The sequence below is a fragment of the Oryx dammah genome, unplaced genomic scaffold, assembly GCF_014754425.2.
Source record: "Oryx dammah isolate SB20612 unplaced genomic scaffold, SCBI_Odam_1.1 HiC_scaffold_10, whole genome shotgun sequence".
In the NCBI taxonomy this organism is placed as follows: Eukaryota; Metazoa; Chordata; class Mammalia; order Artiodactyla; family Bovidae; genus Oryx; species Oryx dammah.
In genome coordinates, this window is record NW_024070194.1 from 45,107,172 (window position 1) to 45,134,218 (window position 27,047).

At 50.5% G+C, this 27,047-nt stretch overlaps 1 protein-coding gene across 1 annotated transcript; it reads left to right on the forward strand.

The window, feature by feature from the left end:
* The first annotated feature begins 428 nt into the window (after nt 1–428).
* Nucleotides 429–27,047, forward strand: OVOL2 (ovo like zinc finger 2). The gene is made up of 4 exons (XM_040247995.1): nt 429–2,281; nt 2,965–3,185; nt 13,399–13,588; nt 26,357–27,047. Exons 1-4 carry the CDS (start codon nt 2,182–2,184, stop codon nt 26,668–26,670), a joined length of 825 nt encoding a protein of 274 aa, XP_040103929.1. The 5' UTR covers nt 429–2,181; the 3' UTR covers nt 26,671–27,047.

Consider the following 27,047-nt stretch of genomic DNA (forward strand, 5'->3'; position numbering starts at 1 on the left):
TTCTACAGTGTTTTCAAATAATGGACAGAGTGGATCAGATACTTGGTGATTTGAAATCCAGTGAAAGAAAAAAGAAAAAGAAAAGCACTGTTAATGGGTTTTTTGTTTTCTGTTTTTTTTTTTTTTTTTTGGTAAAATAAGGAATTTTGGAAATAGTGAAGTTTTTACGGTTTTTATGAGATGGGGCATACTTCAATGATTTCACAGTTTTACTCTATTTTTACTTTCATTCAACCAAGCGTCTTCTTTCTAATCAGGCTCCAGTTTGTTGGTAGATAAAAATACACTCGCAGAGGCTCCCAGAAGCTGCGCCATCGGCCTCGGACGAGAAAGAAGCCTGGTCTCCTCGTGCCGCTAAGGAGATGTCTTCCTCTTCCCCTCCCCGGGTTCCCTCCGCTCCAAGTTTTTTTCCTTCTGCGTTGATCGTTCGCTGAGAAAATCTGGGGTCCAGACAGGGATGAGCCCGGAGAGGGGTAGCCCTTGAGGGCAGCCCCGGAGGCGGGGCGCGTCTGTCCCCGGCAGTCGGGGCTGAGCTGCGCCCCTCTCCGAGCACCGTGAGTGTTGCCGCCGAGCCGAGAAATCCGTTACCAGGCTGCCGTGTCCCCAAGGGCCATTCCAGGGCGGAAGAGGACGAGGAAAACCGCTGTGTTGATTCTCCCGCCCTGTGGGCAGGTCGCACTGCGGGTCAGGTTACAGACAGGTGAGTCGGGCGGTTGGGCGAGCGGCTGGCGCCAGGGCACCCCGGGCCGGCCGCGCCCCCGCAGCCCCCGGAGCTGGAACAGGTCTGATCCCCAGGAAGGGGGGTGACCCCGCGGCCGTGGAGGCGGTGCCCTGCATCCCTGGGCACATCCGAGCAGGGGCGTGGGACCGGCGGCGGGCCCTCTATCCCCCAAAGCGGGTACAGCTGTTTTTAGAAACTTGGCATCTTTTTCTTACCATCTCCCCTTCCTTCTCCCCTCCCCGCCATCCCTGGCCCTCCAGGTATAAAGGTAGATTAAAAAAACAAAAACAAAAAACCCATACAAAACAAAACCCAAACCCCAAACCTAAATTAAACCCTAAGCTATCCAGCCAAGCTCCCAGTAGGGGCGGTAAGGGGAGGTAAACCCATCTTGACTGGCTTCCGGGAAAGTATTTCCCAGCCTCCGAACTTGGGGAGCAAATGGTTGGGGGAGCAATCATGGGAGTGCGCGAGGATAAGAAAATTGTTTTGAAGCTGCCTTTGCATAACTAGCACTTGGCTTTTTTTCCAGAGTGTTTATTTAGGGGTGAGAAGGTTCGCAGGATGGAAGGGGCTTGGGGAGGAAGCAAACGGACTGTGTTTTCTTAGATTGTATCGCCCAAAATAACGTGTTCTAAAGATGCTGAATTTAAAAAAAAAAATTTTTTTTTTTTTACTGTGTTTACTGGGGGAAGGGGGAGCTGTTGTAGATGAAGGGGAACCGAAGCCCCCAAGTTCCCTCTTTACCGGATCAGAATCCCGGGCGTCTCCCCGCGGCCTCCACAACAGAGACTTCAACAAACCCAGGAATGATCCACAAGGTCCAAAGGAGCTGAGCCATTTTCTGGCTTGCTTGTCGGAGACGAATCCACGGGTGGGGGCCTGGGGGCGGGCACTAGCGGGAGGCCCCAGCTCAATGCCCCGGGAAGCGCGCGCCGGGTTTCGTTCCAGGAGATCGCCCTGAAGTGCCTGTGGTGCGGCATGGGGCAGGGGGTTCAGAGAGAAGCGTCCTTTCCTTTTTACAAAGGGGAGGGGGGAGAATCAGACGTTAAATTCTTTTGCAAACATTCATGCCTAAGGAAGGGCTGGAACAGGCAGCCCCGGCCGCCGGAACCGGTCGGACAGGTAGCGAGCTTGTTGACACCGTTATGTTGCAGGGCGCATGCTCAATCCCAAGTTTCCTGGTGCCTTTTCTATTCCACCTTATGAAACTTTTTCCCTCGGCGTGGTCTCACCCGCGATTTCAGGCAGAGGTGTCGCTGAGCCCGGAGGCTGGAAGTCTCCCGGCGTGCGGGGGAGAGGCCCGGCCGCGCGGCGGCGGTGGGGGGCGGAAGGAAGGGGCAGGCGGGGCGGGAAGGTGGGCTCCAGCCGCGGGGAGCCGGGGACCGAGCCGCCGCCGCCGCCTTTAGCGGGGAGCAACCGGGACTAGGGGCCCGCAGTCCGGGGAGAGGGCCCCCACGATGCCCAAAGTCTTCCTGGTGAAGAGGAGGAGCCTGGGGGTCTCGGTCCGCAGCTGGGATGAGCTCCCGGACGAGGAGAGGGCAGACACCTACATCCCAGGTGAGCGCCGCGCGGGGGCCGGGCCTGGGCGCCGGGTTCCTGGGGTGGGGGCAGGGGTGGCCGGGTCCCCTCTACTCCACTACCCGGGCTGGACTCCCTCCGTCCCCCGTGCCCCTCCTTTGGGGGAGGGGGGAGGAAGTTACTGGGGCGCGAGAGGACAGAGAGTGAGAGGCTGGGAACCCCAGACGCCCTGCACCCCCTCCCCACTAGTGGACGCCTCTAATTGCCCGGCGGCGGGACCGTTGGCTGCTGCGGGCAGAGGTGGCCCAGGAGGGGGACTGGGGGCCACAAAGGGGCAACCTCAACCCCACGTTCTCGTGAGGTTGCACAGGGATGGGTCAATCTCTCCCGGGCTAGGTGGCTCGAGATCGGGTCCCCGCATCAGCGTCCCAGGGAGTGGAAATTTGGCGCGCGGTGTCCCCAGCCGCGCTTGGCCCTCGAACCTCGTGGGCACGGGAACTGGGAACGAGGAGCGGACGTCCCCCGACGCCACCCAGGACTCCGAGCTTGCTCGGGAGGCCGAGTCGGGGGCTCGCTTGCCCACCCCCGCGGCGTTGCCCACTTGGCGAGGTGCCCAGGTCCGGGTAGGGGCGGCGGCGGCACCGCCCGCAGGTCAAACTGCCGCGGGCGCCCGGGCCTGACGCCGCGTGTCTGTGTGTCGGGGCGCGGCCCTCGCTCCGCAGTGGGCCTGGGCCGTCTGCTCCACGATCCCCCCGAGGACTGCCGCAGCGACGGCGGCAGTAGCACTGGCGGCGGCAGCAGCAGCGCGGGGGAGCCGGGCGGCGCAGAGAGCAGCTCGTCCCCGCGCGGCCAGCAGCGCGAAACCCCAGAGCCCGGCGACGGCGAGGGCCCGGATGGACACCTGGCGGCGAAGCAGCGCCCGGTCGCCAGGTCGAAAATCAAGGTACGGAGTCGACTCTGCCCCCGCCGCCACCTGCACCACACCCTGGCGTCGGGCTCCCGGGGCCGGCGCCCCTCCTCCCTGCCGCGCCCGCCCGCGCGCCCGGGCACCGGTGCACCCTGCGCGCCCGCTGCGCCGCTCCTGCACCTGCCCTTGGGCCGCGGCCAGGGCGCCTCCGCGTGTCCTCCTGCCTGCGGGCTAGCAGGCCGCTGCGCCCGGAAGACCCGCTCCCCGCGCGGGCACAGCCCTCCCGCGTGGCCTCTGGAGCTGCCCAAAGCGCTCAGGCACAGCCTCCTTCCCCCTTTCTGGGCATAGAGCCTGAAGCACAGGCCGTTGGAGTTCTGGGGGTGGGAAAGGAGGGACCCCAGGCCCTGGGATCCCCTCCTCTGGGGCGCAGTTCCCAGCGCTGTTTGAACTCGAAGGGAGTTTTGCCCCGTTCCTTGCGTTCTGGAGACAGTCGTGGGAGCTTGGCACACAGTAGGTCTTTCACAGTAACAGCTATTCCCAGTGCCAATTATGAAGTGTCCATTAGACACGAGGTCTGTGCCGGGCACTTTTAAACTGGTGTTTATAAAATCTTCTTGAATCATATTCACGGATAATCGGATTCAACTGCAAATTGCCCCATGGCCCCGCCCGCAGTGGCTTGCAATGTTTGTTTCCCTCTGTTCTCGCGATTTACTCCGCACCCCCCACCCAGCCTCTTGGAATTGTAGGCCACAGTTTATCACGACGCCCATCTGAGCTTTCCTGGGTGGAACTTCCAAGATTGCCTGCTCAAAGGTATCCGCTACCTCCAAGATTAAGTCCTATTCCACTGACTCACAGCCAGTCGGAGCCAGGGAGTGGTGTTTTTAGGAATCATATGACCCCAGCTCCTAGCCAGGTGGGACTTAATGCGAACTTTTGCGGGTTCCAGTCCCTCGGTGTAGGTGTTAATTCTTGAGCTCTCCTGGGCGGTCCCAACGCGCCCTCTGCCCAGGCCGGGGGATGGGGAGGAAGCCCTAGAACACTGTGGATTGGGAAAACTTCCGTTACTTTTGGTGGGAGGGGTCTTCCCTCCCCCGTGCATATTCCTGGCTCCTGGGGCTTGGCTCCGGGATGGGCTGGGGTGATTTGGTTATGAATTGAGGCTGGATGCTTGAGCTGGGAATCCTTAGGAAAGACGGCTTTAAAGGATGCTGTCGACTGGGTGTGGGCATCCTGCTTGGAAAGGTTCAAAGTCAGCTGGTGGGAGGCTTTTCTGGGCCTGGTGGGGTTTAGTGGGAGGGACAGTTTGCCTGAGGCTGCTACCTCTGCTCTCCAGGAAATTCTACAAAGGGTCCCACTTGCATATTTATCACCCAGCTGGAAGGACAATTGAAACGTTGTTTTGGGGATGGTCCTTAGCTAGTTTAAACCTCTATCCCCCAACTGCCCACATTGCCTGGAAAGAAAGTGGCAGGGGAAAATTATCCAGTCCCTTAACCACCGTTTTAGGAGATCTCTGATGCCCCAGGCCAACAGCTCCACTGGGGCCCTGGATTAAGGGAATGAAACTGATCTTATTCCCAGGATCCTTGTCTTTGTGCTGCCCCCAGGGCTGGGGGTGGAGTGTAGTTTGCTCCTCGACCGTTAACTAAATTTCCAGGGGAGTTTTTGTTTGTTTACTGAGGCCGAAGTTCAGGTTCCTTCTCCTCTCTGCTTCCACTCAAAAATAGGAGACATCTTGGCATCAAGATGCTCCAAGATTATAGAATTATCAGCCATGGTATGGTCCATTTTCAAATGACTGGTCAAAACCACCCTTGGCTTAGCACGTGGTGTAACTTTAGAGTTCTGTGCAAAGTACAACAAACGGTCTAAGAGGGGGAAGCCACTCAAGCAAGACGCATTTTTTTCAATAACTAGAAGGCACTCATTAAACAATTGGTTCTTAGAACCAGAGAAGGGCAGAGAGAAGCTCCATCCACAGCATTTAGTGCTTGCTGTACGCAAGGCAGCCAGGAGATAAAGTTGTGCCACCCTTGTGTTTCAGAACCATCTGACAGTAATGGTTAGGATTCTACGCTCTGGCTTTTGCAAGGAAATGGCAATCCACTCCAGCACTCTTGCCTGGAAAATCCCATGAACGGAGGAGCCTGATAGGCTACAGTCCATGGGGTCGCAAAGAGTCGGATTTGACTGAGCGACTTCACTTTCACTTTCAAACCTTCCAGGCTTCAGTTTCCTCATCTGTAAAGTGGGAATATTAATAGTAATGACATTTGCCTCATAGAGTAGTGAGGATAAATGAGTCAATCAGAAAACATGGTAGGTGCCCAGTAACTCCAGCTAGGATTCTTTGGGTTGGTGGAGAGACGCAAATACTATATTAATTATTAACACTATTACAGGAAAGTGAACGCTCAACCAGAAGCACGAGGAAAGATACAATACATTCTTAGCAGAGGGAGGTTTCTTGGTGTGGATTCGAGGGCAGTGAGAGAGTGCGAAGAGGCAGGCTTTAGGGCTGAGCCTGAAGCTTGAGTAAGAACAGGACTCAGAGCTGAAGGGAGGATGGGAAACGGGCCTGGGGTCAGGGAGAGTCAGGGTGAGGAGCTGGAAATATAGCTGGGATAGGCTGAGATGGTAAAGGGGCCAAGCCAGGAAATGTGGATGCTCCCGTGAGGACAGATGCGGGGCCGTGGGAGAAGGAAAACCTCATTTAGGTCCATCTCACCAGCTGTGCTTGGAGCTATGTTATCTGTTCTGAGCCTCAGTTCCCTGATCTGTAAAATGGAGAAATAATAGAATGGGCCTCTCAAGCATTGGGGTAGACAGTGGATACAAAATGCTAAGCGATTTTCTTAGTGTATAAACTGCCCAGTGGGGAGTTAGCCAATAGTGACCTGTGGCAGATTTTGTTAACATCCAATATTTTGTTGCCCCCAGCAAGGACAAGGGATTTACCAACTGAATTGGCTGGATTTAAGTATTATTTGGAAAAAATCCACCCATTTGATGTTTGGAAGGCAACATAAGCCTCACCCCTAACTCCTTGCCTGTTGACTTCAGTCTCCCAAGACAGAACTGGAAGCTCCAACCTTGTAACTTACCATCTCCTTGGCTGACCAGACTCCTCTTCTTGACTCTAGAGCCACCAAAGGCAGGGAACATTCCTAGTGGGCTCGTATTTCCAACAGCTGGTACAGTAATGCCTGACTCATAGGAGGACGTAAGTCAACATGGAAAAGAAATACAGGCAGGGAAGGAGGAGTCAACAGTTCCTAGACATAAGTGACAGTGTTTGGGGAAAAACAGGAAGGAAAAAGGGGAAAATGCTTGGAATGGATACTTGGAAAAGCTTAAATTAATTTAAAGGGGGAAAAGGAGAAATAGGAGAACAACGTGTGAGCTGCAGATGATGGTTAATTATGGGGCATTAAATGGGGTAAGTCTTTCCTGGTGGCTCAGATGGTAAAGAATTTGCCTGCAATGCAGGAGACCTGGGTTTGATCCCTGGGTCAGGAGAAGGAAATGGCACCCCACTCCAGTATCCTTGCCTGGAGAATTCCATGGACAGAGGAGCCTGGGGGGCTATAGTCCATGGGGTTGCAAAGAGTCAGACACGACTGAGCGACTAACACTTCCTTTCAAATTGGGATAAAGAGAGACCAGGCTGAGCTCCCAGGAGTGACTCCCAGAGCCACACTGCAGAACTGGGCTGCCTAGGGAGCTGCTGCGGTGGCCACTATGGCTGCTATTTGCCCATCATGATTCTTCTGCTAATGCAAGGTGAAAAAAAAATTGCTGCATACTTGCCTCGGCTCAGTTAACTCAGACCTGCCTGAAGTCAAATCTCCAACAGTGCATATAACTGGTGGAACCCAGGTCACATCTAAAGACCACAGCTGCGAGGGATTCTGGGAAATGTTGCGTCGTGCTTTCTAGCCTCTCCTATGCAGGATGGTCCACCTCAGAGTGGGGACAGAGGCTGAGCCTGTCCACCCACAGGATCTACTCAAGGACCCAGATGTGGTCTCCTCATATTTATGGGGAGAAAGATAAAGCTAGAGAGGTTGTTTTGAGTCCCTCGCAGGTGCTGGTGGCAAAGCCCAACCCAAGGCTCCTTACTCTTAAGTATGTTGTGCTGTCGTGGTGGTGTGTAGTCGTTGTGGTGTAGTTGTGTTGTTGTGCTGCCACCTTAACCACTAGTGTGACGTGAGGGAACCTGAGGCAATTTCTACCACATGACAGGAAACAAAGCACAGGGTTATCCCTCCTGCTCACACACGTCATGCCCAGACCCATGGGCCTGTCCCTGGGAACTGTAGGCACACATTTTGCAGACTGAAAGCCCCATCAAAATGTCAGTGTGGGCACCTGCAAGTGTTTTAGCCCCTGTTTCTTCTGGATGATAAGGATATGTTCCCTTCAGCATCTCTGCATTTGGGAAGACTGCATTCTGCCATGTAGTGGAATTGTGATACTTAAGGATGCCGGAGGGGTATTTTTATCCCAAAGAAATTGGGGAATTACACTTAGCATGTTTTGAGCACTCAGACATAAGCAGATGTGTCAGTGGTAATCTTGTCCACATGGCCATGGAAGGTAGCCTAGACCCACGGTAGCCTACTGCAGGAAATAGGTTCATTAATTTAAGGAACTTGTCTGGTGGAAGCATCCACAGAAAATAAAGGATTTTTTTTTTTTCCTTTAGAAGTTGACAGGTAAGTGACCTTAGCCAGCTTTGAAGTTGGTCAGAGGGCCAGCCCAAGTCCCCACCTCCCTGGACGCTCCTGAAGTCTTCCGTAGCTCTGATACAATGATGGGTTTGTTTCTGCTGCAGAGGACTATTTTTCAAAAGAACTAGAAGGGAATTTTGTGTGTATTTTAAAACGAAAGCCGAGATCCTGAAGAAAACAGGACAGCATAAGAAAGCGCCAAGCTGCAGGGTTGTGGAATTAACTGTCTCTCTTCATCTTTCTGGCCGTGAGTTAATCACCAATTAGTTAATGAATCTCCAGACTGATGTCACCTCCCACCCTCCATGGTAGCTTCCCCACTTCAGTGCTGAGCCTTTTGGAGAGTTAATTTTGGGTTAAGGGTGAGACTATTAAACTTTTTCAGAAGATCACACAGTATCTGGAGCAGTACCCTGTAATTGCACACATTAATAATTTCTATATCGAAGCATGAGTATTGACACCAGACGGTAGCTTCTGGTTTTGTTGCCAATGGAGATAAGAGAGAATGTTGGGTTTTGGAACTTTTTCGATTTCAGAATTGCAGATGAAGGACTAGGGTCTAGTGACCCACACTAAAGGTTAGTTCCCTTTTTCTTCCATGAGTGAGAGGAAAACTCAAAATACAGGTGGAGAAACAAGAGGTTTTGTTACGTTTTATTTAGGATCACAGGACGCTGGAACTTGTCAAACTCTAAGAGTTAGGATTTACCGGGCAACTAGTATTCCTTAACAATCCCAAGAGGCAAGTATCATTATTGCCCACATTTTATGGGGGGAGGGGTGTGAAATTACCCTTAGAGAGGTTGAGTAACTTGCCTACTTCCCAGACTGTGAGTGGTAGAGCAGCATTTGAATTTAAGAAAAGAGCTCATCTAATCCCATTTGGGGCTTCCCCCGGTGTCTCAGTGGTAAAGAATAGGCCTGCAGTGCAGGAGCTCCAGGAGACAGGGGTTTGATCCCTGGGTCGGGATGACCTCCTTGGAAGAGGGCATGGCAACCCACTCCAGTATTCTTGCCTGGAGAATCCCATGGACAGAGGAGCCAGGCGGGCTACGGTCCATGGGGATGCAAAGAGCTGGACACGACTGAAGCGACTTAGCTCTCACGAATATGGTGGTCTTAAGAGAATGTGATACATCTATTACCATTCCAGTGATCTGCTGCTGCTTCACAGACAACCCCAGATTTAGTAGCTTGGTATAGTGTGTTATGATCTCTTCTAGTTCTGTGACTTGACTGTGCTCAGCTGGGTGGGTGTTGCCTGGGGTCTCTCTTGTGGGTGCAGTCGGATGCCAGTGGGACTGGAGTCTCCTGGGGGTTGACTGGGCGGGATATCCGGGAGGGCTTACTCAGGTGGCTGGTAGTCAGTCTTCTGTCTTTTTTTCTAGCTGCTTTCGTTATATGATCCTACCATCTTTTTAAATTTTGTAACAAGTCCCTATTGACGGACATGTAGGTAGTTTTCCCGCCTTTTGCTATCCAGACCAAATTTCCAGGCATATGTGAAGTGCGCTCTGTGGGGTAAATTTCATCTTTAGAAATTTATCCTCCAAATGTTTTTCTGCAGAATTCTTGGGGATTTTTCCTTTTTTTTTTAAATTGATGTATGGTTGATTTACAATATTGTGTTGGTTTCACAGGTACAGCAAAGACATTCTGTTATACATATATATATATATATATATATTTTTTTTTTTTTTTTCCCCTGATTCTTTTCCTTTATAGGTTACTACAGGATATTGAATATAGGTCCCTGGGCTATGCTGTAAATCCTTGTTGGTTATCTGTTTCATATGTAGTAGTGTGTATCTGTTAATCCCATACTCCTAATTTACCCCTCTTCCCTCCTTCTTTCCCCTTTGGTAACTATGTTTGTTTTCTACATCTGTGAGTCTATTTCTGTTTCATAAATAAGTTCATTTGTATTATTTTTTAGATTCTGCATTTAAGTGATATCATGTATTTATCTTTCTCTGACTTCACTTGTATGGTCATCTCTAGGTTTGTCTATGTTGCTACAAATGGCAATATTTCATTCTTTCTTATGGCTAATAAGGCATCTCTCTTTTCTTTCTGATGAAGGAATTTTTCCTTCCCCTTTGCCATTAAAAAATTTTTTTTTGGCCGTTCATCATGTGGGATCTGATTTTCCAACCAGGAATTGAATGCGCACCCCCTGCATTGGAGTTCAGAGTCTTAACCAGTGGACCGCCAGGAAAGTCCTATGCTTTCTTTCTGACAAGTGAACTAGTTTGGCAGAAGCTGGCTTTATCAGCCATGATCTTTTGCCTTTTAATTAAGCCTACATCTTTCAAAGAGAGACTCTCTTTAGAGGCTCTGGATACAATTCATCAGTGTCTGGGGCTGGACTGTGCAGGACACATTTTAGGCAGCAGGTGGTCCTTTCTGGGGATTCTCTGGATAAGCACTTAGCGGTAACTCCGTTTTCCATATTGTGAAATGGGGATGAGCATAAATGTGGAGAAATGGGAACCCTTCCTTCGCTGAGTCTCATGGGAGAACTTTTCCTTTTGCTCTGGGAAGACCAGGAGGAAGCTCCATGAGAATGAGGTGCCCTCCCTCTGGAGTCCCCTCATTCCTCTTTGCTCCCCACGGTTAGAAAGCTGTCTATATCTTGCTCAGTCAGATGGCCCGCTGGCTCTGCACCACCTTCAGTGGTTGCTGACCCCCTCCCCTCTGCCCGCAGCATTTTCTTCTTTTCAAACCAAAAAGTGCCACTGATATGAGATTTCCACCCTGGACAGTATACTGTCCCACCCTGGACAGATACTTCCAGTACAGGAAGTATCTATGTTGCATGCAGAGCATTTTTAAAATAGGAATTTACTGAGAGGATTAAAGTAAGTAAGAGTCCAGGTTGGAACTATGGTCGGCACGTTCCCTGGGCACGTTGATGCAGGGCTTTCAGAAGACAGCTCCCCCCTTCTTTGGGTTTCTAATCAGAATGACCAGGGTCATTTGCCTGTGTTCTATTTTATTAGCTGTGTGACCTCTCAAATGACCTTCCTGTATAGACTTGGCTTTGAGAAGCTCCAAGTACCCTTTGCCAAGATTTGGGCTATATTTAGTCTTTTTCACATCCCTTCAATGGAGGGAGTGACCAGAATGGGGACTTGGGCACTGTGGACGAGGAGGAGACCACTACCTGTCCTGGTGACGGGAGAGCCTTGGGCACAGCGGAGTCGCCCTCAGGCTCTGTCACATCCCACCACTTCAGCGGACACAGGGCAGAGGTGGGGTATGAGGCAGGAAGGTCTTTAGACTCAAGCCCTGTGGTCCTCTTGTATCTTCCAGTGTGCCCCACCTCCCACCTCCCTCTGACAGTCCAGTTCATCAGGGACCCCAGGTAGAGCCCTGCCCTTCTCTGCCTCCGCTTCTCTGCTTCCTCGGCTCTCTTCATCAGCTGCTCTCCAGGGCTCAGGCTAGCCAGGCTGGACCCAACGCAGCTCCTGTTTCCCAGCCCTCTCCTGAATCTTCTTTGCCCTTCCCCCGTCTTCTTCCTCCTCTGTGGCTGAGACACTCAGTTCCCTAGAAGCATGTTATGTTGCACCAGGACACGCCCCACCCCCACCCCCATCTGGGGTTAGGTGCCCCTCTGAGCAGTCTCTTGCACCCTGGACTTCCTGGATGGCAGTGGCCTGTGCCTAGACCAGCTGCTTCTTGGGGACAAGCCATCCTGGTGATGGGGCACCCTCCAGCTCAGAGCACAGGCTCTGTCTGCAATTAGGCACACATTAATGTTGGTTGAGACTAAGATGGAACAGTTGAGAATGAACCACTGGAGGGGGCTGATTGAAAAGCCCTGCTCTGGGGTCTTCACATTCTGCCACCTGTGAGTCATTGCCCAGAAACTCTTTCTGACCTGCCTGGTGCAGGGCTGCCTTCTAGGCTTGGGGTATGGGGGCTGGAACCTGCACAAACACTTGCTGACTTCCACCAGTTGAGGAAAACAGGTGAACCCTGAGGAAATGCTTCTGTGTGATGGAAGCCTCTGGAATGAGTTGGAATAAAATGCTAAACCATCTGAAGGCCAGTCCTTCATGTCTCAAGTGTGGTCCGTGGACTGCACGGTGGTGTCTCCTGGGAGCTGGCTAGAAATTCAGACCCCAGCAGACCTCCTGAATCAGAAGTTGCATTTTAACAAGACCCCCAGAGGATTCATGTCCACACTGGGGTTTGAGAGGCTCTGGTATTAGGGATACTGGGACCAGTTTGGGCAGGCATTGCAGAGCCTGGAGAAGCTTATCTGGGAGGGAACAGGTGAGTTGGGGCTTAGTGGAGGTGGTACCTCGGGTGGGTGAAAGGAGGATGTTTGAGACGTGGAAGGTGTTAAGCCAGGAAAGGACCAAGTCTTCTTGTGAATGACACTTGTCTGAAACAAGTTTTTCACTGACTCGATGGACGTGAGTCTGAGTGAACTCCGGGAGTTGGTGATGGATAGGGAGGCCTGGTGTGCTGCGATTCATGGGGTTGCAAAGAGTCAGACACAACTGAGCGACTGAACTGACCTGAACTGATGAACAGAATTTTGGCAGAACAATTGGATCCATCTTCTAAAGGGTCTAGGAAGCCTTTGATAAACATAGCAGATCTGGTGTTTTTCACCACATAGTTAGAGATTCTGTTTTCTTCCTTTGAGGCAGCAAATGCAGTTGAGAGAATGGAGCGGACCGTTCAGAACCTGGGATTTGATTATGGTTCTTCTGGTAATGAAGCTGTGGGATTCTGACCAAGTCCCTTCGGAAGCCAACTGTCATTTGTTCATGATTCTGGGTCAGGAGCTGGGGCATGGCTGGGCTAGACAGTTCTCCTCTGGGCCGGTTTGTTCACCCAGCTGGTGGTAGTCCTGGGTGGGCCGGAAGGTCTAGTGGCGGTTTATCCACACCTGGCACCTCACTGCTCCTCTGCCGAGCTGCTTGGGCTTCTTGGTGGCCTCTGGCTTCCAAAAGGGAGGAGGGAGAAAAGCCGCTGCTAGGTCTCTTAAGATCTGGAAGTGACAGAGGCTCTGCCAGATCCGGAGGGTGAGGAGACAGTCCCTTTTGATGGATTCAACCTCGGTGCAGGCCCGGAAGGAAGGAATTGACTATGGCTGTCTCTGGGGGCTCTGGGATGTTATCAGACCTACACTCCTCTCTTTCGCCCTTCCATCTTCAGCACTCGCTTCCCCCTCAGGGTCCAAGGTGGCAGCTGGAGCTCTAGCAAGGAGGAAGGACTAAGGCCCGGAAGGGCACCATCCTCCCCTTCCAGAGAGTGTATCCCACTAGGCTGGTGGTCCCACCCCCACTTGCTGGGGGCGGGGCGCCGCTGGAAATAAGAGCATGGATGTAGGAGGAGCTGCCCTGTTCCACCTGGCTGCCCAAAGCCTACACCTGTTGGGAATTTTTAGTGGGAGGCGGGGCAGCCCAAGCCAAGGCCAACCCCTCCCCACCCGCGCCCCTCGCTCCCGCCCCGCTCCGCACTGGACCTCACGCCCCTCTCTGCCCCAGTTCACCACAGGCACCTGCGGCGATGCGGCCCTGCATAGCTGCGACCTGTGCGGCAAGGCCTTCCGTCTGCAGCGCATGCTCAACCGGCACCTCAAGTGCCACAGCCAGGTGAAGAGGCACCTGTGCAGCTTCTGCGGAAAGGGCTTCAACGACACCTTCGACCTCAAGCGGCATGTGCGCACGCACACAGGTGAGGGGCGCGGCGCGAGCTCCTGCGTCAAGGAGGGAGCCCTGAGCAGAGCCGTGTTTCTGGAAGGATCGCGGAGCGGGGGTGAGGGGAGCTGAGGGAGGGCCATTTGGAGCCAGGCCGCCTGCAGCAGTGCCCCCTGGGGCCCGCGACCACCCACCCCCGCCCCTTCCCCCGCGCCCCCGCCGCAGACTGGTCTCGTCCCCAGTGAGATGCGGTTGGAGGCAGGTCACTGGTTGGAAGTGCCCTGGGATGCCCACTCGGAGCATCTGGGCGTCAGGTGCAGCCATTGGGCCGGACTGACGCTGGAACGCGGTTCCTGTGGTCCCTCTGCAGATATTTTGTGCTTCTCTCTCTCGGGAAGTGATCCTGTCTCAAAATAGCATCACGTTGGTTCCTCCTGGGAGCTCAGAAAGAGAAGAAAACACTCAGACTTAGCGTTCTCCAAGCCTTCTGCGGGGGTGGGGAGGGTGGGGAGGAAGGGTCGGGTGTGGCAGGTCAGGCGGGCGGGCCTGCCCCCCACAGCCTTCCTCAGCGCCCCCTTCTTGTGTAGCGGGTCTGTGTCCCTACCATCTCCTTCCACAGACAGCCCTAGGGAGTACTTGCTCGCCGGTCTGCCAGCACCTCTGATTGCTGGTAGCCTCCGTGGTTTTGTGTAGATGTCTGGTCTGCAGGCTTCTTGAGGACCACACCTTTGCCAGAGGGATCCCTTGAGAATTCTAAGATGCCATTTCCCAGCTAAAAAAAAAAAAGTCTCTAACTCTGGGAAGGATGAAATTCAAAATCTCCATCTTGATGGGTTCCATATAAAGCCTCTCTCAGTCTGGCGCCCATCTTCAAATCTGCCTCCTGTCCCAGCCCCTCCGAACGCTCACGCACCCCACTGGGCTCCATCCTTTCATCCCATCCTGACCAGTCAGTCTTATGCGGGTCCCTCTCTCTCTCCCTACAGTCCTTAGAATTTGTTATAGTCCTGCAGTTCCCTCAGGCCCTTTCAGGGTTCAGGGTTTTCCCCCCCTTCATTTTGGGGGTGGAAAAATGTCCACTCCTCTCTCTCTCAGTGGGGCTCCCAGCTCCCCAAGCCCCACACAGGGCCCTTCTCAGATCCTTGCTATTGAGATTTCCTTTATAGACTCTGTCACACATTTTGTTCTTAGGGTACTAGCCGTGAGCTCCTTCCTGGCCTCAGAAGGGTGTCCTTCACCCCAAAGAGTGGTCTGGCATGCTAAAAGATTTTCTTTTTTCCTTTAAAAAAAACTTTGCTAAAGTGAAATTTTCATTTAAAATTTAATTTAAAAGTAACAATGCATCCAGAAAAGCACACAGGTCATAAGAGCACAGTTTGAGAATGTAGGAGTTTCTACAGAGTGAACGCACCCATCTAACCAGCTGGAGTATTGACAGACCCTGTGAGTCACTGCCCTGCCCCGCACCCGCTCTGGTCACTGTCACTTTACCCCCGAGAGGCACTTTCGCCTGACTTCTGGCAGCAGCACTGACTGTTGTCTGGCTTTGAATGTGATAAAAGTGGAATCAGCAGAGGATGCTCTCTGGGGCCTAGCTTTAATACTTTCATTTCAGTCCTGAACATGAGAGAACCTGTAAAAGTTTGACCTCTGTGTGGCCTGCCTTGGGTTGAGGCAGGAAGAATGCTTAGGGAGTGGCTGGTGGTGGTAGGGTAGTTGTGGAGGGTCCTAAATAGGGTGAAGGGTCCTATAGGTGGTGGGAGTCCGGTGTAATTGTGGAGGGTCCTAAATAGGGTGAAGGGTCCTGTAGGTGGTAGATGGTCCTATGAAAGTTGGAGGGGTTCTGTGGTTGATGGGGCAGCCCCAGCTATCAATGGACCCAACAAGTGGCTACAAAGCTGGTCTAACAGGCAACTAGCCCAAGAGGTTAAGAAACTGGGGACCGGTTGGCCAGTCATTTGTCGTTGGTTGTCCTGGAGAGTTCCTCAGCTTTGCATCTTTTTCTGAGGATGTCATTGAGGGCATGGCCTATTTCTTCTGCAGCTCCATGCCTGGTGGGTTCTCTGGCCACTCCCTGATCCTGGGTCCTGGCCTTTAAGACAAAGTGAATGGGGCTCAGGGAGCACTGTGGGCTGCTGGTACGGTCAGTTGGAGTAAACATGGAGCTGCCTCATCTGTGACTGAGTTAATTCTCCGTTAGTAGAAATATGAGGGACTGACCACTCTCAGGGAAGAGTTTGCAAGTTGAATCAGTCACATAGTGGTTAAGAAATCCAGATCTGAGCTAGTTGTCTGTGCAGGCTTGTCCAAATTACTTTTTCTTTCTTTTTTTTTTGCTTTAGTTTGTCCATCTCTAAAGTGGGCATGGGGTTTTAATACCTATCACCTAAGTGATGGCTGTGAGATTTCAGGGCAATAATGGTGTATAAAGTGCTCGCACTCTGTAAGCACTTAGTAAATATGAGCTATTAGAGGTGGTAAATGTTGAAATAGTTGGCAGAGTTTTCCTGAGGCCTGAAGACTCACCTCTGTGCTTCCAGAGACCTCAGCCCACATAGAGAGAAAGAATCCAAACCCTGGACTCCCCAAGAAAGCCAGCGGGTGTGCCAGACAGAATAGAAAGCGGCATCAGGGAGGCTTCTCGGAGGAGGTGTCCTCTTGGTTGAGCCCTGAAAGAGGGGCAAGATTTTTATAGACCTCTAGTGACTACTAAAGGAGAGGCCGAAAATCCCTGGGATCCTACAAGCTAGGTGGTACGGCTCTCCCACCAAAAAAATTATCAACTATAAAACTACAAAGTGACTTGAATTTTTTTTTTTCTGTACCATGCAGCATGTGGGATCTTAGTTCCCTGACCAGGGATTGAACCCTCACCCTCTGCAGTGGAAGAACAGAATCATAACCACAGGACCTCTGGGAAAGTCCAAGTGATTTGCATTTGAGTCTCTATTGGACAGTTCTTAGATCATTGAATCTATAGATAATGATTTTAATTTTTTTAATCATAATCTTAACTCTTAAAGTGACTCCTCCTTAAGCTTCTTAAGGGGCCCAGAGCCAGTTCTAGACCTCTGGTCTTCTGATGCTCAGCTGTGTCCAACTCTTTGTGACCCCATAGACTGTAGCCTGCCAGGCTCCTCTGTCCATGGGATTTCCCAGTTAAGAATACTGGAGTGGGTTGCTATTTCTGCCTCCAGATCTTCCTGACCCAGGGATCGAACACACATCTCCTGCATTGCAGGTAGATTCTTGATGGTGGTTAACAAAAAGTATTAAGGAAATGTCTTGAACCTGTTTTCCCTGCTCTGATTTATTTTCTGATGGAGACTTGCCTCCAGGTAATGATGAACCAGAGAGAGGAGTCAAGGGCTTGTTGACAAATTAACTGCTGGCAGATCAACAAAAGGCCACCAGCTGTGGTGATGCTGCTGAGCAGGAGCTGGAGGGACAGACCTGGCCTCCTGGCTCGAGAGGCCTGCCCTGTAGCTCTGAGCTCTACGCCAAAGGGATAATCGGTAAAAAGAGCAAAGACTTGGGGGGTCCTCTGACCTTGTAGCTCATGTGAACCACCTCACTAGCTCCAGAGAGCTCACCAGAATTATGTGAACTTGGCTTTGCCTTTGGTTGAGACACAGATGCTGGATTTTTGCTCTGGATAGTGACAGGTAAATGTTGTATTTGGACCAGAAGCAAAGATGTGGACTCTGTTTTCCCAAGTACAGCAGCTAGTTCAATGAAGGTTACGGTTGCTCCCAGTCCAGTTGGGCCAGTCCATGATTAATGTAAAAACTTACCTAAGATCTCTGGACCCTTGTTTTGAGAATTGGAGGGACAGTGTTGAGAGGTGGACAGAGCTGGGTGGGGCCCAAAGAGCAGGATGAATCCCCTCCCCCTCATCTCCTCCTCCACTCTGCAGCCCCGGAGAGAACAGGGCATCTAAGGAAAGACTCAGAACAGGAGGAAACATCTTGGAAAAGACCCAGGGAAACCGGAGCCTGGAAATGTCTGACCTTAATATCCAAGTAGATGAAAGAAAAGATTAGACTTCTCTTTTGGATATGACTTCACCAAAGAAAGAGTAGATCGGGGATGTACTAGTGAGGTGGAGGGTTGTGGGGAGTAGCCACGTGACATCTGACTCCAGGTTGAAAGAAACTGGAATAGAAAGAAGCAGCTCTGTTACCATCTTGTGAAAATATATTGGCAAACGAGTGGCTATTTTCAATCCAGATGGTTTTAGGTTGGGTTCCCTACAAGCAGTTTCTGAGATGGTGATTCTTTTTCTTTTTTTTTTTAAATAATTACTTTTATTTTTAGTTATTTGGCTGTGCCCGGTCTTAGTTGTGGCATGCGGGATCTTTAGTTCTCTGACCAATTGAACCCGGGCCCCCAACACTGGGAGCGCATAGTCTCAGCCACTGGACCACCAGAGAAGTCCCTGAGATGGTGATTCTTATAAACCGATGTATTGAAGGGTGGCCTATGGGAGAAGCCTGCGAGGCAGGGGGGAGCTGCACAGTGTAGCAGGGATGTGGCGTTAGCCTGATCCCACCGGGGTCTTGGGTGGGACTGGCTCTACAGGCCTGTCCTGCCCCTGGCAAGTGGGGGCCCACTCAAGGGGGTCCGGTCGGGGAACCAAGAGCACTCACTGCACACAGAATAGGGGGATTTTCTCTGTTTGAGAGGAGTTGACAGGGTCACTGAGGCCAGCATCAGGTCAAACTGAGACAGAGGATGGAGGCGGGGAGAGTGGGGGAGAGCTTTCAGGAAAGGAATGTGTATTCAGTTCACAGCCCATGAAAAATGTCATGGGTCTGTTTTTAGAGAATATTCGTTTGGCTTTGTTTAAATCTTTTAGGTTGAACCAGCTGGCCATCCATGGAAGGAGACGGTTTGGGTTTTTGGTCGGGGGAGATCTGTCATTTAGAGTAGAATGTAGCAACCAGCATGGGCCAGACTCGGTACTCACCGTCTCTGCCCTCGATGCCTGGGGACCCTGAGCACCGCTGGCGCCAGGGGGCGAGAGGAAACGCCGAGTCCCGTCTGCGGAGGTCTCAGGTGTGTGGTCTGGGTGTTGTTCGTCACTGTGACCAGATGTGCCAGGCTCATGAGACAAATATGGCTTTAATTGAAAGCATTTTATTTTCCTCATTTGTACAAGTGACTACTTTTGTGTGAAAAACTCCAGTCAACATAGACGCTATAAAGGAGAAAGCATAGCTGCTGCAACCAGCTGAAGAGGGCACACGTGTCTGGGGTCACCCGCTCAGTTTGTGGGAGGCTCCAGAGCGTGTAACCCATGTTGGTTATACCTTTACAACTCTGGCTAGAATAAAAGAGTCAGTTCGAGGTGCTTGTCATTCCTGTGGAAGCTTCTGAGTTCCATGGAGGGAGACTGAGGAATTCAGGTTGGAGGTCACTTAAGGGAATGGGGGGTGCTGTTGACCAGAGCAGTTGTGTCTGCCCTGCCCCCATCCCAGCCCCAGCCCCCAAGGGGCCCTCTGGCCTTATCTTCCATCTGGGCCACATTGAGAAAGAAAGGCCAACAAATCCCGTCTTGATTGAAGAGGAGGAAACGATGGTGTTGTTTGTTTGGAGGCGAAAGGAAAGGAGTGGAGAGATTGGATTGGGAGAAGCACAGGCTGGGAGAGGCTTGAGTGGGGTGCGTGGGGGAAGAATAGAGTTACCTCCACCCCTCCCAGCCCAGGGAGCTGAGGAGCAGAACACAGACTCCTTCACTCAACAAGCTCTCCCCTCTTTGATTTTGACTTACTTTTTAGCTATAAAAAAATCATATAAAAGGGAAAGAAAGAAAGAGAAAAAAAAGAAGCCTCCTCTCCACACCACGCCCTATTTCCACTCTTGAAAGCAAAGTGAAAAGTCGCTCAGTCATGTTCCACCCCATGGGCCGTAGTCTGCCGTACTCCTCCGTCCATGGGATTTTCCAGGCAAGAATACTGGAGTGGGTTGCCATTTCCTCCTCCAGGGGCTCTTCCCAACCCAGGGATAGAACCCAGGTCTCCCATACTGCAGGCAGACTCCTGATCATCCTGAGCCACCAGGGAAGCCCCTCCTGAAAGCAAACTACCATTTAATTTTTTTCCCCAGAAAGTTTTAGTACACACTGCGTTTTCATGTACTATCTATCTGGGAGACTGTTTCCTACCTGCACGGGTGGAGGTGTCTCACTCTGTTGAATGGGTGTCAGAGCGTTTCTTATTGTGAGATGATGATATAATTTCAAATATGGAGGCACTGTCATTTTTTTTTCTTGCTCCAAATGTAACACTGTCTTTCATTTTCAGTTTTTTTTTTCCTTTCCTCCCTTCCCTATTTCTTTTGTTTCTCACCCTCTCTTCTAATTTTAGAGAACACAGTCACAAATCTTATATATCCTTTGCCTCCTTGTGTTAGTCTTCCTGCAGACAATCTCCCTGAAGCTGGCTGAAGGGTAGACCGCTTCTGATGTTTATGGGCGTGGTCACATTGCCTCTTGTGGATGTTGCCCTGAATGTCCACTCCCACGAGGAGGCCTGCAGAGAGCTTTTCGAGGAAGCCCAGTTTTGAATAAAGTTCAGTAAAGGAGACTTAGATACAGCAAGCAGAACAAAATAGATATTGCCAGTGACAAAGACTTTTCTTTGGGGATATATGAGATGAAGCTTGATTTGGCAGTAGAAATAGAACATTTGAAAAGAAGGAACCCTTTGTGATAATATACACACAGTATTTTCTGGACTAGGTGATATAGGCCCACAGCACAGCACTGCAAGTGGCTGAGGAAGGAAGTCTGTTCCTGCCTCTCTCCACCAGCTGCCTAGGGACCACATTTTATTATTATATATATATATTGCCATGCCACGTGGCATACAGGATCTTTGTTCCCCAGCTAGGGATCGAACCTAGGCCCCATGCAGTGGAAACATTGAGTCCTAACCACTAGACTGCCAGTGAAGTCCCTAGGGACCATATTTTAAAATGTTATCCTTTTTTAAAAATTTTGATTTTTTTATAACTGTTTTAATGCTTTCTAAAAAATTTCATCACGTGTCTGTTCCATAATGCTTTTTAACAAATGCATTTTTTTTTTCAGTCACTAACATGCTTTTATTTTTGTCATTGACAAATGATACTGTGATTGAGTCATTGCTTTGGCTCCTTAAATATTACTTAGGTGTACATTAAAAATATATGTCTACATTTAAGAAATGTAACACATTAAAGAAGTCCTCTGTAAATATTGTTGTTGTTTTATCACTAAGTCGTATCTGACTCTTTTGTGAGTAGGAAATTGCAACCCACTCCAGTATTCTTGCCTGGAAAATCCCATGGAGAGAGGAGCCTGGCAGGCTACAGTCCATGGGGTCCCAAAAAAGACACGACTTACCAACTAAACAACAAGAAATTCTAAAGAGTGTCTTTGCATTCTTTTGACCTGGATAGTAGGCACTTGAGACTGCATCCCGTTGAGTTTTTACCGTGTGCTGGATCCTTGGCTCATGAGATCTCAGTTACTCCTCAGAGCAGCCTTACAAGGGGGTATTAATTATTGTCCCCATTTTACAGGTGAGGAAACTGAGGCATGGACTGGGTTGATGAGTGGCTGATGGGTAATGCCTGGGTTTCCAGTGGCCTTGGACTCTGTTACTGTCTAGGTGTCGGGGATGGTGTCTCTCAGTTCTGGAACCCCACTCCCAGCACAGACACAATTAGCCATTGTTCAAGAGCACTCGTGTCCAAGACAGGGAGACCTTGGCATTGGTCTCCCTCACCTGGGCTCCTTCCTGGCCATCTTCTTTGCCGACCTCTGAGTCTGTAGGGGAAAGGAGGACTCCAGGAGGCAGGAACTCGTTCCCAGGCCCAGAGTCACCGAGAGGCAGCTGCTGTGTGACAGGGTCTGCTTGCTCCAGTGAGTGAGGGGTGAATGTGGTCATGGGGTGGGGGGAGCAGGTTTGCAGAAGGCAGGATTAGCTGCAGTAACAAGGTGTGGGGGCCTTCTGTCTCCCCCTCCCCGCCTCTGTCATCCACACAACGCAGGGTTCCGATACCCTCTCGCCCTTGCCGTCCAGTCTGCGCTGGGTGTGGTGCCTGTACAATTCAGCTGAGCAGCTGGATGAGGGAGGAAGGAGACGTGACTCTGCGTGTGGACTTGTCCGAGGGGAAGGGCTCGGGACTAGCAGTGCAGCCCTGTCCACCCCCTTCTCAGGGCACCATGGGGTGGGGACCTCCAGGAGTAGGGTGGGAAAAGCACCCACTTCCAGAATCCAGGAGTCATTGCTCCAGGTTAAAGCTGGTGGAAGTGTGCTGGTTTCCCCACCAGCTGAGTTTGGATGTTTTAAAACAGTCGCGGGCTGTTTCCGATCCCTCCTGAAAGGAACAGCTGGTCTCTCGGTGAATTTGTCTTGATGAGCTTCAGGTTTGAAATCAGAGTGATTCTTGATTGGCCAGAGGTGGTAGAAGCCAGCTGCCATGTGGGCCCAGAGGCCTGGGTAGCACAAAGCCCCTTGTGGCCCAAACATGCAACCTACATGGTGTATTCCTTTGGGGCAGGTCTCATTGTAGCCCCTACGTTTGTAGAAAACTAGCCCCCAAGATGTGACTGACCTCTCCTTTCCTGCGCCAGTAGGGCTCATTCATTCATTCATTGAAAGATGATTGACAATGACAGTGTCTGTTGCTCAGTTGTGTCTGACTCTTAGCGACCCCATACTGTAGCCTGCCAGGCTCCGCTGTCCTTGGGATTCTCCAGGCAAGAATACAGGAGTGTGTTGCCATTTCTTCCTCCAGGGGATCTTCCTTTTTTTTCCTGGGCCAGGAGGGTTCATTCATTCTTTCAAAAGTGATTTACTGAGCACCTATTATATGCCAAGTGCTGAGCATTATAATGAAGTTTCTTTTGGCAGTTTTTCTGGAACCAGCAGAATATAATACAGGCCTGCCTTCTGCTTGGCTGGGCTGGAGGAACACCCCACCACGACACTGAGCTGATGGGATTTTTTTCACACCGAGTGTAGAGGCAATGATGGAGGCTTCTGGATGTGGAAGAATAGAGGAAGCCATTCAATTTGTTCAGGTGGTTGAGTGAGGGTGGGGACTTTTTTTTTTTTTTTTTTCCATTTTGACTTCCTTTATCATCTGTGTAACTTCATAAACAGATATAGCTCTCCAGGAAGCACCAGTAAGGAACTGGGGACTTGGAACCTTGGGGAAAAGACTGAGGTGCATGTCTGCCTCAGACACCCCAAGGGCTGTCCTATGGCTTCATCTGGCATCGCTAAAGACCTCAGCATAAGTAGCCTCAGCATCACCTGGGAACCAGCTAGAAAATACAGGTTCTTGGCCCTACCCCAGAACCAGGATCGCCAGTGAGGGTGGGGGGGCCCGGAATCTGTGTTTTGACAAGCCCTCTATCTAGGTGATTCTGTTTTGGACTCAAATTTGAGAACCACTGCTTTCGCTTGAATCAGGAGGTCTAGGGTGGGGGCTTGAGGCTCTGCACTTGCAACAAGCTCTTAGGTGATGTGATGTGGGGTGGACCACACTTAGTACCAGGTTGTACAAGGCAGCATGATGTGATGCGAGAGTGTGGGCTGCAGCAGTGCTTCCTTAATCTCTATAGTCTTTAAAAGATGGGATTTGGGTGCAGCTGAACAACAAAACACTGTGGTGCTACTAAAAAGGGATGAAATCAGGCTGTAAACACTACCATGGTAAACTCTCCAGGACTATTTACTTATTTTTATTTTTTATTGAAGTATAGTTGTTTTATAACATTGTATTAATTTCTGTTGTATAACAAAGTGACTTAGTTATACATATATGTTCTTTTTTTGGGCTTCCCTGGTGGCTCAGATGGTAAAGAATCTGCCGGCAATGCAAGAGTCCTGGGTTCGATCCCTGGGTTGGGAAGATCCCCTGGAGAAGGAAATGGCAACCTATTCTAGTATTCTTGCCTAGAGAATCCCATGGACAGAGGAGCCTAGTGGGCTACAGTCCGTGGGGTTGCAAAGAGTCAGATACAACTGAGTGACTTTAACTATATGTTCTTTTTAGATTCCACATATAAGTGATATCATATGATATTTGTCTTTGTCTGACTTATTTCACTTACTGTGAACATCTCTACTTGCATCCACGTTGCTGCAAATGACATCCATTATTTCATTCTTTTTAACAGCTGAGTAGTATTCCATTGTATATATGCACCATATCTTTAGCCATTCATCTGTTGATGAACATTTAGGTTGCTTCCATATCTTGACTATTGTAAATAGTGTTGCTGTGAACATTGGGGTGCATGCATTTTTCTGAATTATAGTTTTGTCTGAATATATGCCCGGGCGTGGGATTGCTGGGTCATATGGTAACTCTATTCTAGTTTTTTGAGGAACCTCCATACTGTTCTCCATAGTGACTGCACCAATTTACATCCCCACTGTTAGTGTAGAAGGGTTCCCTTTTCTCCACACCCTCTGTAGCATTTATTTGTTGACTTTTTAATGATTGCCATTCTGGCTGGTACCCTAGGAATACTGTTAAGCAAAAAAAGTAGATTTCGAAGATATCTTTTAATAGTTTGCTTCCATTAAAGCTAAGATAGTAAATCATAATAAATTTCATTGTTGTATAAGTCAAATAAGCACTTTAGAGTGTCAATTTTAATTTTCACTATTTTTTCAGCAACTCAACAATTTTTTCTCTTTTTGGCTGTACCACGGGGCATGCAGGGTCCTAGTTCCCCTACCTGAGATCAAACCCATGCCCCTGTGGTGGAAGTGCGAGTCCTAACCACTGTACCAACCAGGAAGTCCTTGAAAAAACTTATCTTGATTGATGGTTTTGCATACTCTTAAATTTTGAGCCTAAAGCTTTGGGGATTCCTGTGGGAAGTGGTCCTCCTGGCCACCAGACCCTGAGATGGTCTAACTCTCTGTTCCATGGACCTCTCTGGACTTCTAGAAGCTCCATCTCACTCAGTGGGGTACCCGTGGAGTCGTGGGGGTGACTATCATTTGATTGCTGAGCTTCTTGCTCTGTATCGTACCTGTGGCTTCTCCAGCCAGGAGGCAGGCCCCACTGATAGTAGACCAGATTTAAAGTCAGCATGAGATCTAGGTTGGAGATGCTTTCCTGACTGTAGCTAATGCCATCAGTGCCCTGCCCCTGCCCCTTGTCACTTCTGAGCACATCTGTACACGTCGAAGCTGACCACTGCGGGTATTCTTTCTGGAGGCCCCCTACCCCCACCCCCAGGCAGGGGGAGACCTGCTGGGGAGAGAGAGCCCCACCCACCAAGGGCGCTCTCCAGAGTGCTGCCTGAGCAGAGGGACAAAGACCCCAGTTCCCCAGGGGCAGGGTGACTCAGAGGTGTGTGTTCTCCTCTGTCCCGTACCTTGCTTGACCAGTTGAACCCTGGTTGCCCACTGACTGGATGATCCCCCCCACCCCCACCAACACCTTGTCATCTTCTCCCTGCCCTGAAGGTGGGGAGTCACCTCACACTGTTCCTGGGGTCTCCCTTCCTGGAGGCACCTTCCAAATACCTCCTTTTCCAGGAAAACCCAGACTAAAATAAAAGCACGGTTTACTCTGCCCACTCTGAAACCCAAACATTAAGGCAGGCAGGTGAGAAGATTAGAGTACCTCCTCTTAAAGCCAGGTGGTAGTTTTGCTGTTTGCGTCTGTTTTTATCATGTTTGCTCTGTGGACAATTTTGTCTCCTGCCTTAACTATTTTCCTCATATTCTTCATCCTTGGTTACGGTGATTCTTTTTTTCTCCCTATTTCCCCAACCCGGGAGCCCCTGACAAGTGTGTTTCTCTTGTTTCTCGGGGGAGTTGGCCTTTACTGCATCTAAGTGATACCACACACTATTTGTCTTCCTCTCTATGGCTCATCTCACTGAATAGAATGTCCTCAAGTGCATCCACATTGTTGCAAATGGCAGGATCTCCTCCTGTGTCCTGGCTGAATGATTCTCCATTGCAGATATGTGCCACATCTCCTTTATCCATTCATTTGTTGAGCGGCACTTAGGTTGTTTCCATGTCTTGGCTGTTGTGAATAACGCTACAGTGAACAGGGGTGTGGAGATAGCTTCCTGAGATCCTGTTTTCACTTTCTTTGGATAAATATGGATAGTGGGATTCCTAGATCAAATGGAAGGTCTGTCTTTAAGTTTTCAAGGAACCTCCACCTGTTCTCCACAATGGCTGCACCCATCTACATTCCCACCAACAGTGCATGAGGGTACGCTTTTCTCCACACCTTCTCCAGTATTTGTTACCTCTTGTCTTGTTGATAATAGAAATTCTGACAGGTGTGAGGTGATTTCTCCTACCTTGTTCAATTGCCAAGTCATGTCTGCCTCTTTGTGACCCCATGGACTGCAGCATGCCAGCCTCCTCTGTCCTCCACTATCTCCTAGAGTTTGCTCAAATTCATATCCTTTGAGTTGGTGATGCTATCTAACCATCTCATCCTCTGCTACCCTCTTCTCCTTTTGCCTTCAATTTTTCCCAGCATCAGGGTCTTTTCCAATGAGTTGGCTCTCCTACCTGTGTGGTGGCAATTTGCACTTTTCTGATGATTGGTGATGCTGGGCATCTTCCCTTGTGTCTCTCAGCCCTTTGTATGTCTTCTTTGGAAAAATGCCTATTCAGTTCTTTGCATGTTTTTTGAATTGGGTCATTTGGGGGGCCTTTTGCCATTGGGTTGTATGGGATGACTTTTAATGGCCTCATAGGTGGGAGGCTCTGGCTTGGCCTCGACCCACTGGTTCTGTGTCTGCCCCTTGCCCCTGCAGGCATTCGCCCCTACAAGTGTGACGTCTGCCACAAAGCCTTCACCCAGCGCTGCTCCTTGGAGTCCCACCTGAAGAAGATCCACGGGGTGCAGCAGCAGTACGCCTATAAGCAGCGCCGGGATAAGCTGTATGTCTGCGAGGACTGCGGCTACACGGGCCCCACCCAGGAGGACCTGTACCTGCACGTGAACGGTGCCCACCCCGGCAGCGCGTTCCTCAAAAAGACATCCAAGAAACTGGCAGCTCTCTTGCAAAACAAGATGACGTCCTCGCTCCAGGGAAACGCCAACCTGAGCGAGGAGGAGGAGAAGTAGGAGAGGGACGTGGATGCCAACTCTGCCACGTGTCCATGGATTCCTGGTCTTGCAGGTCCCCTGCCCCACGTGCTTTTCCAGAGTCCAAGTGGTCCGTTCATCTCTCTGTCCTGGGGGCCTCACTGGGGTCTCCGTGCCAATACTGTCATTGATAACAGTGGCATCAGGCCCCTGCTGGAACTGGCTGCTGGGCCCTCAGGAACGCTGTCACACTAATGGAAGCTTGTGGAGGGCTGTGATCACCGTCTGGGTCTAGTTTTTGTTTTTGTTTTGTTTTTAGGATTTTCACACATGGAGGCAGGGGTGTTCTGAGAGAAACACCCTTGGAGAGATTGATATGGTGCCTTGAAATAAAAGTACTTCCACTTGAAATGCTA